The sequence below is a fragment of the Hyla sarda genome, chromosome 2 (genome assembly GCF_029499605.1).
Source record: "Hyla sarda isolate aHylSar1 chromosome 2, aHylSar1.hap1, whole genome shotgun sequence".
Taxonomy (NCBI): Eukaryota; Metazoa; Chordata; class Amphibia; order Anura; family Hylidae; genus Hyla; species Hyla sarda.
This window is the reverse complement of record NC_079190.1, coordinates 235,023,282-235,040,388: the sequence shown is the minus strand read 5'-3', so window position 1 is coordinate 235,040,388 and position 17,107 is coordinate 235,023,282. Positions and strand designations below refer to the sequence as shown.

At 42.0% G+C, this 17,107-nt stretch overlaps 1 protein-coding gene across 5 annotated transcripts in view; it reads left to right on the top strand.

The window, feature by feature from the left end:
• Nucleotides 1-17,107, top strand: part of TUBD1 (tubulin delta 1) — a 77,327-nt gene that overhangs the window by 40,455 nt on the left and 19,765 nt on the right. For 3 of the 5 annotated variants that reach the window (XM_056556677.1, XM_056556678.1, XM_056556680.1), the window contains exons 3-7: nucleotides 10,228-10,412; nucleotides 10,502-10,649; nucleotides 12,110-12,326; nucleotides 13,644-13,875; nucleotides 15,563-15,727. In XM_056556677.1, coding sequence (XP_056412652.1) covers nucleotides 10,244-10,412; nucleotides 10,502-10,649; nucleotides 12,110-12,326; nucleotides 13,644-13,875; nucleotides 15,563-15,727 — 931 coding nt within the window. In that variant the 5' untranslated portion in view covers nucleotides 10,228-10,243. The other 2 variants (XM_056556681.1, XM_056556682.1) reach the window with 2 other exon arrangements.

The window sequence follows — 17,107 nt, the reverse complement described above, 5'->3', positions numbered from 1 at the left end:
AAATTGCAGGGGAAAAATCTCAGTGGAATCCTAGCCTAAGGCTAAGTTACCACTTGGTTTTTTTTTCTGGCAGTTTTTGGAATACTGCCACTGCAGTTTCTGAGCCAAAGCCAGAAGTGTATTCAAAAGGAATAGGACATATAAAGTAAGGACTTATACTCCTCCTCCCTTATTGAACCACTTCTGACTTTGGCACAAAAACTGCAGTGGTAGTATTCCAAAAACTGCCAGAAAAACCCAAGTGGAAACTTAGCCTAATAAAGCTGCACACAATTTTTTAGGGGCACAACCAAAAACAACCAAAAAAGAGAAAGGAAAAGTAAAGGAATTAGAAAGATCGGAGTAAGTACATACCAGAGCCCGGAACAGATGCAAACCGATGAAAGGGGTGAGCTATTGAACAATATATCATCTGTTGAACTGTCCAAAGTGCAAAATAAAGTATTGAACTGGGGATTAGGCTTTTTCCCAACTAAAGATGCAACTAGTTTTTAATTTATGGTGGATTTTAATACATTTTGCAGAATGATCAGGTTGAAAATGCATTTTTTTAATGTTAACCGGGGTAAATACTGGACAGGGGGAGATATTAAAAACTAATAACCACACCTCAAAGACCTTACCATAAAATATGGTACATAATGAAAAGAGTGGATTGTAAACAGAACCTGCTTCAATTTCACAAGTTATTTATTGACATCAGATAAAAGTAAGAATAAACACACATATATTAAAAGCACTAATAATATGTCATACCACTGGGCCCTAGTGGTGGATATGTATAATTAATCACATCACCTTTACTGCATTAAGCAATTCAGGATCTTATACTATCACTTGCTCATATATAGCGTCAGTGTCCTAATAGACCGGCAACCGTTACTCTGGCACTCCTGATTCATGACCATATAACAGTATTGTAGTGGATATGTTCGGTTACATGCAATCTTAGATACAGTTCAGAGGGAGATGTCCCAGATAATTTAAGGAAGAGGAGTAACTTTGATCCGAAGGTTACTAAACGGTTACTAGACTGTTTTCAACAAGTGGTGATTGAAGTGGCTTTAAGCCTGGAATGCAGACGCCACTTTCAGGAAGTGAGGCGACGGCCGGAAAAAGAGTTCTTTATTACCTCTGGTAAGACTCTCAGAACCGCTTTCCGTCGTAAGTTCTCCTTCCGGTTCTGCGGACCTTTGGTACAGACAAAGGGTCCAGCCAGGCTCCTTCATGGAAGGAGGGCTCCTCTTTCTGATCCCATTCCTCCTGGAGGTCGGCTATCCGTTCCAGCCGTGTGGCGGCCCCATCAGGCAGCTGTAGGCCTTCCTTGGCCTAAAGGGTCGCCCCCACCCGCCGACCTCTCTCGGGTGGTTGGTCGCCTCTCACCCTCCAGGATGCCTGGACATGCAACTGGTGATTTTCTTCCGGTGTGACAGGTCTCCATTGTCTCTCGGCCGCAAGATCGTTCTCTCTCGTCAGTCTTGTTGGTCCCTTCTATGGTGGCTTTGTTTTCCCCCCTCATTTTTTTCGGGGGTTTTCCTTCCTGTCCATCCCTGCCAGTCTGTCAGGCTGGGGAGGTGTTTTCAGGGACCTCCCGGTCTGGGGTCTTGGCTCCCCGATAAGCTTTTTCCCCTTCAACATTTTGGGGCATAGGGCAATTCTTTCTTTGCTTGCTTCTTGGGAATTTCCCTCCTGGGCGGAACTCAGGTTTCCGGCCATCTCAGTTATCTTCAGTCTGGCCGTCCCTGGGATGTGATCTCGGCCGGTCCTCAGTCGTCCAAGGCCACTGGTCCCTACATCCAGGAGTGTTTGCTGTGATCTGAAACCCCTGGGGCGCTCCAGACGTGGACCTCTGCTTGTCCCGCCACAACCGACGCGTTCCTCTCTCTTGGTCGAGCCTTGCCCTACCTGGTATATTTGGTGGTCGGGCTTTGCCCTACCTTATCTGTTTACTCCCTTTCTTCTCTTTTCGGGGGACGTTTCCGCCATTCTAGTGGCCCAGCCTGGGCCCGGCGGGCGTGGTACGTCGTCATGGTCAGGCTCCTGAACGACTTAACGTTGCGCCTTCCCTATCGTCCAGACCTCCTGTCTCAGGTCTCCTGTGCCACCCCTATTACCTATTATGCCAAAATGGTACCAATACAAACAGCAGATAAGGTGCAAAAAGTGAGCCCTCATACAGCCCGGTACACGGAAAAATAAAATGTTATAGGGGTCCGAATTTTTTTTTTTTTTAAGTTAGTAAAACATGATTGAAACTAAACAAATTTGGTATTGCGGTTATCAGGCATAAAAAAAAGAATATATATATATATATATATAATTTTTATTTATTTATTTTTTTTTTTCACTTAATTTTTTTTTTATAAGTTTTTGTTTTGGAGCATAACTTATGGAAAAATGAAAGCTGTCATTACAAAGTACAATTGGTCCTGCAAAAAAACAAGCCCTCATGGGTCTGTATGGGGAAAAATAAGAGTTATGGCTATTATACGGCGGGGAGGAAAAAACTAAAACTAAATAAACAAATAAAGACCTTGCGTACTATTTTGGTTAAAATTAGTTTGTATACCAGGACAAGTGAATTTTCATGAGGGACAAGTAGATTGTGTTATGTTTTAGTCCCTTGGACAAGTGTACATAATACAGGAAGTCTAGGTTCACACCTAGGAATTTCCAAGCATAATTCAGCTTGTAAATTACGCTCCTAAATTCTGAAGCAGCAGAATCTCATTACTGTCTCTGGGATTCAACTGCACAGGGCAGACTACAGAATTTTAGCGGCGGACACTCTGCTGCTGAAATTATGATCCTGGTCATTCTTTTGGCACAATGTATTGCATTCTGTGGGGATGGCACTGCCCCAGCAGCCCTAAGCTGGCCCCTCTTATCTTCGGCCGGAATTTTTCTGTCCTTAGATTCTTCAGTATGAACCCTGCCTGATATTTAAAAAAAAATGATGTAAATGGGTATCATTTTAATTTTGTGTAGGCCCTTCCTCCTCTGCTCCTTCAGTCACTGTGGGGCCGGTGGACCTTTATCAATTGACTTCCCTGGCCTATGACCCCCCCCCCCTTTTCTGCCTGCTATACCAGCGCCTGCTCTCTCTGCCTCCATGGTATCTCCTCATGGTGCTTTCCAAACCTCAGTACATGCTGAGTTGCAACTTCCTCTGGTCCCTCATTCAAGCACTTTCCTCAAAGCAGGCCCTAGATGCAGCACTGCAACCTATAGAAGCTTCACAGCAGCAGGCCTTTGCTAGGGTACATTCAGATATCGACCAGTTGGTAGTCAGTACATCAGTAACTGAGACTGCTACATCTGCCCTGTTTGCTTGGGTGGAGGTTCTGGAAACTAGTGTCCAACTCCGAGCTCTATATGCAACATTTGACTCATGTTTGATGACCAGAAGAACAGAGGACACTGTAATACAATAATATCTGCCACAATTGCACCATCAGGTTGATTTGCAGCACCACCTACTAAAATGTTGCAATATAGCCACATCCTGGCATCTTGATGCCTTGATTACCTTGGATCATGTGCATAGAGTGGCACGAGCCTCAACGCCAGAACTAATGGGTCCCTGTGATGTTGTATGCTATCTACACTATTTTTCTGACAAGGAACTTATCCGGCACTCGGTGCACGATTCTAAAACTATAAATTATGACAGAGCTCCAGTGCATCTGTTTCTGGATGTACCTGCCCGCAGCCTATATATTAGATGCCTCTAAGCTCTGCAAAACTTTGAGACCCTGTTGCGCAATATCACTATCACTTCCTTTTCATTTTGATTTTGTGGAGGGGCACTTCCATTGTCCCAGATTTTTGCTTCTTCCTCGATGTGACCTGATCTCTATTACAGATTGGCTCTCAATTGAAAATTCGGAATCTCTACCTTCTCGCTGCAGATCCAGGGCTGCTGCACTGGCCGTGAGGAATTCTCCTGCTGACCTGCTCTTTTCAGAACTTCTGGCCCCGGAATAAGCTGTGTCTCTGCCTCTGGAAGCTTGACTTCTTTTTGGGTTGGCCGTCTGATTGCTGCTAATGTGTGGATGCTCTCATGGACACTAAGGGTGAGATTTACCAAAACCTGTCTAGAGAAAAAGTTTCTGCGTTGCACATAGCATCCAATCAGATTGCTTCTTTCATTTCTGAAAAATGAAAGAAGTGATCTGATTGATTGCTATTGGCAATGCAGCAACTTTTCCTCTGGACTTGTTTTGATAAATCTCCCCCTAAGTTTCTATACTGTCTGCTCACCTGTGCAATCTCTTGCTGCATTTGTTGCAATCTATTGTAAGATATGTCTTTTTGCTGATGACACAAAAATGTTACTTGTAAGACTTGTTTTTCGAATACTGGATAACCCCTAGAGAGAGAGCGTGCTTCGGCTTTCACAGTTACCAGCACAGCTCTGTGACCTGTTAGGTGTTCAGGCGCCCTCTGCAAGCTAACCTTGTTGCACCCGTGAGAGCGCACCATGTACATTTGAGGCCTAAATTGGTGATTTGCACAGGGGTGGCTGATTTTACAGCGGTTCTGACATAAACACAAAACAATAAATACAGACATGTGACCCCATTTTGGAATCGACACCCCTCACGGAACGTAACAAGGGGTATAGTGAGCCTGAACACCCCACAGGTGTTTGACAAATTTTCATTAAAGTTGGATGGGAAAGTGAAAAAAAAAATTTTTTTCACTAAAATGCTGGTGTCACCCTAAATTTTTCATTTTCACAAGGGAAAATAAAAAAAGCCCCCCAAAATTTGTAACCCAATTTCTTCTGAGTAAGAGCATACCCCATATGTGGATGTAAAGTGCTCTATGGGTGCACTACAATGCTCAGAAGAGAAGGAGCGCCATTGGGATTTTGAAGAGAAAATTTGTCCGGAATTGAAGGCCACTTGTGTTTACAAAGCCCCCATGGTACCAGAACAATGGACCCCCCCATATGTGACCCCATTTTGGAAACTACACCCCTCATGTAATGTAATAAGGGGCACAGTGAGCATTTACGCCCCACAGGTGTCTGACAGATTTTTGGAACAGTGATCCGTGAAAATGAAAAATGTAATTTTCCATTTGCACAGCCCACTGTCCCAAAGATCTGTCAAACGCCAGTGGGGTGTAAATGCTCACTGCACCACTTATTAAATTCTGTGAGGGGTGTAGTCTCCAAAATGGGGTCACATGTGGGGGGGGGGGTCCACTGTTCTGGCACCATGGGGGGCTTTGTAAATGCACATGGCCCCTGACTACCATTCCAAACGAATTCTCTTTCCAAAAGCTCAATGGTGCGCCTCCTCTTCTGAGCATTGTAGTTTGCACGTAGTGCACTTCAGCTCCACTTATGGGGTACTTCCATACTCAGAAGAGATGGGGTTACAAATTTTGGGGGGTATTTTCTGCTATTAACCCTTGCAAAAATGTGAAATTTGGGGGGAAACACACATTTTAGTGGAAAAAATATATATATTTTTTTACATATGCAAAAGTCGTGAAACCCGTGTGGGGTATTAAGGCTCACTTTATTCCTTGTTACGTTCCTCAACGGGTCTAGTTTCCAAAATGGTATGCCATGTGTTTTTTTTTTTTGCTGTTCTGGCACCATAGGGGCTTCCTAAATGCGACATGCCCCCCGAGCAAAATTTGCTCTCAAAAAGTCAAATATCACTCCTTCTCTTCGGAGCATTGTAGTTCGCCCGTAATGCACTTCATGCCAACTTATGGGGTACCTCCATACTCAGAAGAGATGGGGTTACAAATTTTGGGGGGTATTTTCTGCTATTAACCCTTGCAAAAATGTGAAATTTGGGGGGAAACACACATTTTAGTGAAAAAAAAAATATTTTTTTTACATATGCAAAAGTCGTGAAACACCTGTGGGGTATTAAGGCCCACTTTATTCCTTGTTACGTTCCCCAAGGGGTCTAGTTTCCAAAATGGTATGCCATGTGGGTTATTTTTGCTGTTCTGGCACCATAGGGGCTTCCTAAATGCAACATGCCCCCCAAAAACCATTTCTGAAAAACGTACTCTCCAAAATCCCCTTGTCGCTCCTTCGCTTCTGAGCCCTCTACTGCGCCCGCCGAACACTTTACATAGACATATGAGGTATGTGCTTACTCGAGAAAAATTGGGCTACAAATATAAGTATACATTTTCTCCTTTTACCCCTTGTAAAAATTAAAAAATTGGGTTTACAAGAACATGCGAGTGTAAAAAATAAAGATTGTGAATTTTCTCCTTCACTTTGCTGCTATTCCTGTGAAACACCTAAAGGGTTAAAACACTTACTGATTGTCATTTTGAATACTTTGGGGGGTGTAGTTTTTATAATGGGGTCATTTGTGGGGTATTTCTAATGGGAAGACCCTTCAAATCCACTTCAAACCTGAACTGGTCTCTGAAAAAAAGCGAGGTTCAAAATTTTGTGAAAAATTGGAAAATTGCTGCTGAACTTTGAAGCCCTCTGGTGTCTTCCAAAAGTAAAAACACATCAATTTTATGATGCAAACATAAAGTAGACATATTGGAAATGTGAATAAAATAAAAAATATTTTGAATATCCATTTTCCTTACAAGCAGAGAGCTTCAAAGTTAAAAAAATGCAAAATTTTCAAATTTTTCATCAAATTTTGGGATTTTTCACCAAGAAAGGATGCAAGTTACCACAAAATTTTACCACTATGTTAAAGTAGAATATGTCACGAAAAAACTATCTCGGAATCAGATTGATAACTAAAAGCATTCCAGAGTTATTAATGTTTAAAGTGACAGTGGTCAGATGTGCAAAAAACGCTCTGGTCCTAAGGTGTAAAATGGCCTGGTCCTTAAGGGGTTAAGGTCTCCCTTCTCCAGAAATAACAGGTTTGCTTTCCAAAACTAAGGCCACACTCACTAAGGCTGGGTTCACACCATGTTTTTAGGTTACGGGAACCGGGGGAAGCGAAAACCGGGCACTCCCATATCCCAGCTGGACCCGGCCTGTACCTCATTCATTTCAATGAGCTGACCGGAGTCAAACGCTGACTCTGGTCGGCTCATTTTTGCCCCGTATACGGTTTTCTGACCGGACCTAAAACCGTGGTATACCACGGTTTTAGGTCCGGTTAGAGTACTGTATACAGGGCAAACATGAGCCGACCGGAGTCAGCGTTTGACTCCGGTCGGCTCATTGAAATGCATTACATACAGGCCAGGTCTGGCTAGGATACGGGAGTGCCCGGTTTTCGCTCCCCCCAGCCGGATACGGTTCCCGTATTGCAAAATCGTAGTGTGAACCGGCCCTAAGTCTCGTAGACATTTTCATGAGTTTGGTATTAAGCCTGGGGAACTCTGGCCAGATTACTCCTTGCCCAGCAGGCAAGATCATATATACCATCCAAACATGTTCCCAAACCCTAGTACACCTCTTAACTGACGTGTCTTTCAGGAATTCTGTATGGAATTGTACTCTTGATACCTTCTAACCTGTTTTTACTGGTCCTGGTTTTTGGGTTATTTCTGATTCTGGCCTGCCACGGTTTAGTGTAATGTAATGGCTCTTGAATCACCTTTTTAGAAAGGATGAATTGTCAATTGTGATTAAACATGGACGAAGGTTCCCAGTTCGAATGGTTTTACCATGGGGTACTAAAAGTTTTTGGGTGAATTCCTCTCACCTCTCTTTTAATTCTCTATCTCAGGGTGTGGTCCACCATGGGCGCATTTCAGTTATCACTAAAGAGGGGAAGGATCCCTTTGTGCAAATTACTGTACCATCTCCCTCCTTAATGTTGATCTCAAGCTTTTTGTCAAAATTCTTGCCTCTAGATCAGTGGTACATACAATATTGGAATCCGCACCCAGCAGGGGTACTCAACTCCAGTCATTTTGCCCATTTCCTTCACTGCACTGCGGCCACTAGGTGTGTACCGGGCCTCAGCGCTTTGCTTGGACGTGACAGACGTGGATGAGCGGACACTTACTAAAATAATTGAGTACTCCTGGACTAAAGAAACAAATGATTCAGCATTCAGATAAAATCACAGCTTTTATTTCACAATCTAAAAGCAGATATTCACACCAATGTGCAGTTCCTGGCATTCAGAGACTCTCCACGTAGACATCTGCTCGGGGTTCTTAAACTGGATCTTGTCACTTTATTCCTGTCTGACAGCTTAGGTCTAGGTAAATAACATCCCCTCTTCTGATTTCTCCATCCATAATGGGCCGTGAGAGGAATGCCCGCTCCCCCCTCTGATACTCACCCTGACTCAAATGTTCCAGCTTAATTTTCTGCCTCTACTGACATCTCCAGAGCCAGTGTGACTTGGACACTGTACATTCACCTGGTTCAAACAGTGCATGATTTTCACAGCTTAAGTACGCTTTTATAATCATTATTTACGTGTAAATTACTAAAAACACAGAAGGAGTGGCCAACCACTTTCACATTTAGGCAGGGGTAGGGACATTTTAGCCCTTGTGATCTATAATTTATCCCGTATCCTTGGATAGGGGATACGTTCTTTTTTACTAGACTACTCTTTTAAGTACAGGATATACTTACATTCCGGAGCACTCTACCAATAACCCATAAGTTGTTTGTGCATTTAAATTTTCCCTTAGAGACTTACAGGATCATCTACTAAGACTTTAATTACAGGTGGTTGCCCATAGCAACAGACTTACACTACTTGTTATTGCTTGGGTGCTCCAGGAGAGTTTTATTACTACATCTCTCCCAATTCTACCCTCATGTTATCTATGGAAATAGTGCATTTAATCTGAACACAGCTTAAGCACCTTATTTTTAATACCATTGTTTTATAATTTTAAAATTTTTGTTTTTCTAATCATGTATCAATCTTAATTTTTACGTATATTGTAACTGTTTATTGGTTTGACTTAAGCGGCGAGCAAGGGCCCTGCAACCCGCCAGTCATCCAGTGTCTCACTACTGGAATATAATAAATTATCCTTATATTTATAACTAAACCAGTTTACAATATGCCTCAGTTATCCATGACCCAGAATGCCAGAATCCTTAGTGTTATTTGTTGCCACTTTTTTGTCCCTAGGGCACCTAGTTAACTATCTGGCTAGCTCTCCTACACCTTCTACGGGATGTTTTAAATGTCCTGTGCAGTCTCAACAGCCAAAGGGTAACGCGATCTGGAGATTTACTTGAAGTCCCATTGACATGTATGGGATATCAGACAAAAAAAATACACCCTCACAAATGGGGGTGGGTTAGGGTTAATATAACTCTACTATACTTTTAGTTGACATATGAGTAACGTGTTTCATAGAAATGTCTCCAGCCATTTTGAAGTTATGCAGGAACATACGCGCACACACACATATATATTTAGTAATCTGCATTGCTGCATAATAAGTGGTCAACCCCTTTATCTTTACAGTACAGGTCGATATGGATCTTCAAAAGACCACCTCTTTAGGTAGACCACTCCCTCATCCAGACCGGATTTTCTTTCATGTACTTTCAGTTTCAGTTCGGTTTTATGATATACACACCTCAATGTAAACATAATCCCTGTCACTGTTGGACTCATTAAGGGCCGGTTCGCACTACAATTTGCCAATACGGGAACCGGATACGGCTGGGGGGGAGCATAAACCATGCGCTCCCTTATCCCAGCCGGACCCGGCCCTAATGTAATGCATGTCAATGAGCTGACCGGAGTCATACACTGACTCTGGTCAGCTCATTTTTGCCCCGTATACTGTTCTCTAACCAGACCTAAAACCATGGTATACCACGGTTTTAGATCTGGTCAGAAAACTGTATGCGGGGCAAAAATAAGCCGACCGGAGTCAGCATTTGTCTCCGGTCAACTGATTGAAATGAATGGGGTTCGGGCCAGATCCGGCAGGGATACGGGAGCGCCCCCCAGCCCTATCCGGTTCCCGTCCACTACAAACATAGTGTGAACCCAGCAACACAATTGAATTTAATGTATATGAGTGGGAAGCGGGCAAAACTTAGTCACTAGCTGAAGTGAGTGGGGTATTAAAGTATTCAAGGGCTATTGAAGTGAATTGGGCCCACTGCAATGCGTCGCAGTATACATCGGTACCCCTATTTTGACAGGGTCTAAAATATAGCTGGGATGAACTGCACATTAAAGTGAAAAAAAATATACATATGACTCATGTTAGAATGGTTTGGAGCACCTTTGCACCTTTTATATTTCTGGTCTCTTTCTTTCACAGATAAAATCATCTGAACATGTCTTTTATTACAGTACAGTTGGGGCAATGTGGCAATCAGATTGGCTATGAGTTATTTGATGTGATTTCTAATGATATACACAGCAATGGACTGTGCACCAGAAAGGAAAATGAGCTTTATCAAGCAGCATCTAAGGAAAGATTCTTTGATGAGACAGAATCTGGAGGTATAGGTTCTAAAACGACTTTTTAAAGCCTATGGCTTTAAAATTTTTATCATACTGCAGTGTTTATGATATATATTTTTCATTTGTAGACTTTGTTAGCCGCGCAGTGCTTCTTGACATGGAACCCAAAGTAATTTCTCAGACTCTATCAAGGGCAACCCATTCCGGTAAATGGAGGTATAGTGAGAAGTCACAATTTTCCCAGAAGCAGGGGTCCGGAAACAACTGGGCAAATGGGTAAGGAATATTTGTTAAAGTATAGAATTTCAGAATTTCACATAGGAAATAACTTTTGTTTGGGTGGTCCAAAAATAATCTTTCAATAATAAAATCCAGAATATAAAGATGCTACAAAAGTGGCATCACTAAATGGCAACCCAGAAGAGACCCCAGTCTCTTTTTAGATGGGTTGGTCACTCCTTACAGGGGACTTAGCTGTGTTCAAACGTGTGGTTAATTTGTGTGCATTTTATATGTAATCTTGCCATGATTTCTGCAAATTTGTAGCTAAAGTTTTATAATTTGAGTCCTGAGTTATAACTCAAGTGAAGTGTGTGGCAGAGTTTCAATGTGAATGATTCTGGTTTGAGTGATAGCTGGGGAGTGAGACGCGTCACTTAACTAGGCTGTAACTCAATTGCAGCAGGTCTCAAGTGCAGGTCTCCACATGTCTGGACAACATGTCAAAAGTGTTTTTTAAATGTCAAGAAAGTAGCACAGATGCAGTAGAGTAGACTTGGTGATGTTATATGGTCACATGCCCCTCGATATACTGACATCTTATGGATGGAAGTGCTGTCCTGACAGCACAGAGAGACAGTATATATACTATATAGTACACAACTGTGCTAAAGGACATTCAGTAAGTCACCTGTTATAATTAAGGGGGGACTGCAGCATTTAACAACTTATCCTCTATTCACATGGAATAAGTGTTTGATTGCAGGGTTTCCAAGCTCCTTGCCCCATGGCGCACATGGTCGGCGCTCGTTCCATGCATGCTCTATGGGAGCTCCAGAGATACCGAAGCGCTATACTCTGGTATCTCCAGTGCTCCTATAGAGCATGCTTGGCCCCGTTCTGGAGATTTCGGGGGTCCAACCTCTGGGAAAGGGGGAGGCCTTTTTAAATGCTGAAGTATTCCATTAACATGTAGATCATTAAAACCTAAAACAAGTGGTCAACCCCGGTAAACATTAAGTATACCTAGAAGGGGGCACTTGATGATCTCTGTAAATCTTCATGCACTCTTGAATTCTCAGAAAGAGAACTTTTCTAGATCACACATGACAGATTTGTTACATAAATTTCTAAGACTAAAATACTGTCCCAGACATTTAAGTGGGGTTGTTTCATGTGCATGTGAAAGTTGCAGAATTTGGAGATCTAAGCATGCCCAACCACTGCTCTACTGAGAAGGAACCGGATACTGAGGCCCACTGTGTTAGGGCCCAGATATATAATATATTTTTTAGATTTCCTGTAAGGTATAACAAAATGTATTATTAAGCCCTTAATCCATGCAAAACATATTAAGTTAAATGCAGGCTGTGTTTTTATTTTTATTTTATACATTTAGGTTAATATGTATTCTACAGGATTTAGATTTGCATGTATTTGCAGTGGATGGGTGGGTTAGATAATTAGCTATAAGATGATGGCAAACTTTTTTTTTTTCCTAATAACTATCATTATAGATACTATGTGCATGGACCAAAGCATAAGGACTTCATCATGAATTTGGTCAGAAAGGAAGCTGAAAAATGTGATCGATTGAGTGGCTTCATCACAATAATGAGTATGGCGGGTGGCACTGGCTCCGGTATGGGGACCTTCGTCACAAGATGTTTACGTGATTTCTACCCCAACTCCCTATTACTCAATGAAGTTATTTGGCCTTATGGAACGGGAGAGGTAAATATTGTTTACACATTTTCACTAAAGTAAGACTTGGTTATCAGTTTTAACAAATTTTTGGAGTTCTAAACTTTTAGAAGCATATCATTTGTTTTTTTTTTTTTTTTTTTTCTTTGTTCTATAAACTGTCTATAAAAGGTAAAGAAGGAAATTTCTAAATCAAACTAAACAACATAAACTGGACTAAACATATGAGGTTTCCATATTGTGGTGTCTTATTTGTTGAGAACTGATTCTTAAAATCATTTTGCATTCTAAACAGTTTGCTGTGGATTCTGTGACTCAATTCCCAGTGTATCTCTAGATGGGAATTACATGCATATGTGGGTGTATTTATTTGTATAAAGGCGGAGTCCTTCTGTAAAATCCCAGTATGAAGCTTGGACTTTACTCAGTGACTCACATTATTCCCCTATGTTGTTTTATTCTTATTTGTACAAATAAAAGAGAACTGGCTAATGACACTGTACCTCATGCATTACAAGCCTGTCTGTATCACAGCTAAATATTATTATAATTTATTTATTTTTAATTAACCTCTTAAGGACCAAGGACGTATGAGTACGTCCTTGGTCCCGCTCCTGTGATATAACGCGGGGTCCCACGGTGACCCCGCATCATATCACGGTGGGCCCGGTGTCCTAGTGAAGCCGGGACCCGCCGCTAATAGCGCGCGGCACTGATCGCGGTGCCGCATGCTATTAACCCTTTAGCCGCGCGCTCAAAGCTGAGCCACGCGGCTAAAAGTGAAAGTAAAAAGTGCCTGTTAGCTCAGTGGGCTGTTCGGGATAGCCGCGGCGAAATCGCGGCATCCCGAACAGCTTACAGGACAGCCGGAGGGTCCCTACCTGCCTCCTCGCTGTCCGATCGCCGAATGACTGCTCAGTGCCTGAGATCCAGGCATGAGCAGTCAAGCGGCAGAATCATCGATCACTGGTTTCTTATGAGAAACCAGTGATCAATGATAAAGATCAGTGTGTGCAGTGTTATAGCTCCCTATGGGAGCTATAACACTGCAAAAAAAAGTGGAAAAAAAATGAATAATTTGAAAACTGGGTGTTCCCATATCCATTGCCAGATGGCTGTGCCCATATGCAGTCTAGCACTCCCAGCATTGATTGGACCATTTCAGTTTGTGCAGGGTCACACTTTTAATTGGTAGAGCCCAGTTTATATATTTCTAGAAGGAAGTAAAGAAGAACAAAACACAGAGGTCTATGAGAAGATTTTAATGAATAATAATTACTGCGTTTTATGACTACATATACTGGATATAAATAATCTTATTTAGCTCTTCAAACTTTTCACTTTTAGGTTATTGTTCAGAACTACAACTCCATTTTAACACTTTCCCACCTCTATGAATCCTCTGATGCTCTGTTGGTTCATGAAAATGACATTATTCACAAGGTGTGCTCTCAACGGATGAACATCAAGCAGATATCATTCCAGGATGTAAATAAAGTCATTGCACACCAGCTTGGCAGTGTATTTCAGCCTGCATACACGGCAGATGGAGCCTTGCACTACAGTAGAAATCCTCTTGGTATGATAGATTGGTTTGCAATTAAATGAACAGTCTGCTTACAGTTTTAAAGTGACACTAATGTTCAGCGTAATTAAACATAATCAGGCTTGCTAGGCTATAGTAGAACTTTTCCCTTTATTGATCTAGAGTAAAGGCGATATTACAAGGCCCGTGACGCTGAGTAAATAAGTGCCAATCTTTTAGATTGGAGCATGTTTACTAGTCTATAAGGTAGTGTTCACACGTAGCGATACCGATACGTAGTGAATTCCAAATGGCTAACCCTAGTTTTTTGGGTTATTTTTCAGTATTAAGTTGCCAAAGGAGTTTGGTAGCAGACTACTCCTCCTCTCTTCACTAACAATACATGGATGTTCGGCCAAGTCAAACATCCAAGTTTATTAAGGGATTGGGAGCAATAGCTGTTGGTCAGCTATTGAAGGTGTATGGCCACCTTAAGAGGCTCTATGCCCCTTTATCAGTTTTGATGCTTGTCTCTGTATTTTTTCTCTTCTTTATCACCTAAGGATACAGTCACATCCAGTACAGGCTAAATTTAATAGTCTGTGTCACTTTCATGCATTTTTTATGCTAACAATGTGAAAAAGTTCCCTCAGGAGAACCATTGGTGTTTAAGACATGTAATATACAGATGAAACACAAACCATCATAGTGATTTTTGTTTGATAAGTTTTAGACACTGTAGACAGCTATAGTGGTGGACTTGCATTTCATAAACTTACATGTAAATTCAGATAGACTGGAACTAAATATTTCAACCTTATGGTCTATTCACACGTACAGTATCCTGCGCAGATTTTATGTTGCAGATTTCAGTGTAAACTAAATCACTGAACACAGCTTCAAATCCTGGACATCAAATATGCGCAGGATACTGTACGTGTGAATACTCTCTTAAAGATGTTTTTCAGGCAGAATGTTTTTATTTTAAAGGGGTATTCCGGTCTTATACATAGGGGGTCTAGCCGTTGCCATCAAGATGTGACGACACGGCCAGGCCCCCTAGTGACATCACACCCACACCACACCCCCTCCATTCATGTCTATGGGAGGGGGGTGTGGCAGCAGCCACGCCCCCTCCCATAGACATGAATGGAGGGGGCATGGCGTGACATCATGAGGGGGCCTGGCCGTGGCATTACATCTCTGTCTCGGAGGCAGCGCGGCACAGAATGCTGGGGGCTGCACAGAGATCGAGGGGTTCCTAGTGCTGGTAACCCTACGATCAGACATCTTATCCCCTATCCTTTGGATAGGGGATAAGATTTATAAGGCGGGAATACCCCTTTAGCTATACATACCTGCCCCATTACCTGGCTACTGACAATTTAACAGCACAGAGTCTCTAGTGCATGTTGGGCATCAACTAATGAAACCTCATTGGTAGCAGGGAAAAGCACTTAGCCATTTATTGACTGAGGCGGCTCACCCCCTGAGTGGACATTTTTTGAAAGCAGAAAAAAGCAAAGAGCATCAGAGACTAGGCACTGTCAGAACAGGGGGATTAGGGCAGGTGAGTATGTTTATTTATTTTTTTTTTTTTTTACAGCATTAATAAAAAATAAAATATCTGCCCCAAATACCCTTTTCAAATATTTATCATATTATGCAAAATGCTAACAAAAATAATGCATACTTGTTTTTATCACATTTGCTAATACACACTTTTTCCTCTTCTTACTAGGGGAACTAATGGAGAGTCTGGTTCCACACCCAGAATTCAAACTGTTAGGTCTTGGTAACATTCCTCAGATGTCTGAACACTCCCTGGCGTATAGTACATTTACTTGGCATGGCCTCATCAAACATCTGAGACAAATGCTCATTGCTAATGCAAAAATGGAAGAAGGTGCGAGCAGTCATGTAGTACAGCTTAAAATAAACACCGATAACTATGCAGTTTGAATATGTGTTCTTGTAAGCTACTTGGGTTTATTTATGTTGGATGTTCCCCTGGTGACTTTGGCCAGTTCTGTGGAAAAAATACTCCTTCCACATACAGTAAAGAAGCATCTTTACTGGCAAATAGTGTGGTTGCAGCACCCACAGTCCGAACTCCACCAAAATATACGACAGCAACTCCCATACTAGAACAAATGCTTCTCAGTATTTGTGTCCTCAGCTAGACATACACTTGGCACTTTTTAATACTCTTCCGTCTGTTTTGGGTCATTTAAAACTTTCTGGTTAGAATTTAAGCTTATTGGAAACAAAAACAAGTAGGCTATTGCATAGCTGAGGATGCAAATGCTGTAAATCTAAGATTTATTATTACTATAGCTTGAAATTAAGCAAGAGTACAATCTATGGAAAATATAATCATTTAAATAAAATATTCTTAAAGGGGTACTCCAGTGGAAAAAAAATTTCTTCCAATCAACTGATGCTAGTTAAACAGATTATAAATTACTTCTATTTGAAAAATTCTAATCCTTCCAGTGCTCATCAGCTGCAGTATACTACAAGGCAAAGTTGTGTAATTCTTTCCAGTCTGACCACAGTGCTCTCTGCTGACACCTCTGTCCATGTCAGAAACTGTCCAGAGCAGGAGAGGTTTGCTTTGGGGATTTGCTTCTACTCTGGACAGTTCCTAACATGGACAGAGGTGTCAGCACAGTGGACACACTGAAAAGAACTACACACATTTCTCCGGAGCATGCAGCAGATGATAAGTACTGGAAAACTTAAAGTAGATATATATAAGTAGATACGTTATAGATTGCGGGGGGGGGGGGGGGTTGTGTGTCTGACCGCTGGGACCCCCCTGCGATTTCCTGTATGGGTCCCTGGCACTCCCTGGGAACAAGGCATGTCAACCTTGCACAAAGCAGCATCCGAAACGCCCCCTCCATATATCTCTAAAGGAGAGACGTTCAGCTATCTCCTACTCTCCCATAGAGATATATGGAAGGGGCTTGTCAGCCGCGGCTTCTTGCAGCAGCCGACTCGCTCCGTTTCAGAGGAGAGTTGGGAACCCATACAGGAGATGGCAGGGGGTCCCCCCTGTGATTTAAAATGTATTCCCTATCCTGCAGATAGGGGATAAGTTTTTATGCATGATGCATCTTTATGATTTTTAAGCAACTTACAAATCTGTTTAACTTTCTGGCACCAGTTGATTTAAAAACATTTGTTACCTCTTTTAATGGTCAAAAGTGGGTTAACACCGCTTCGCCGGTACAGAGGTTTTTTTCACACCCATGGCTAATAGGTTGTTAAGCATGTAGTC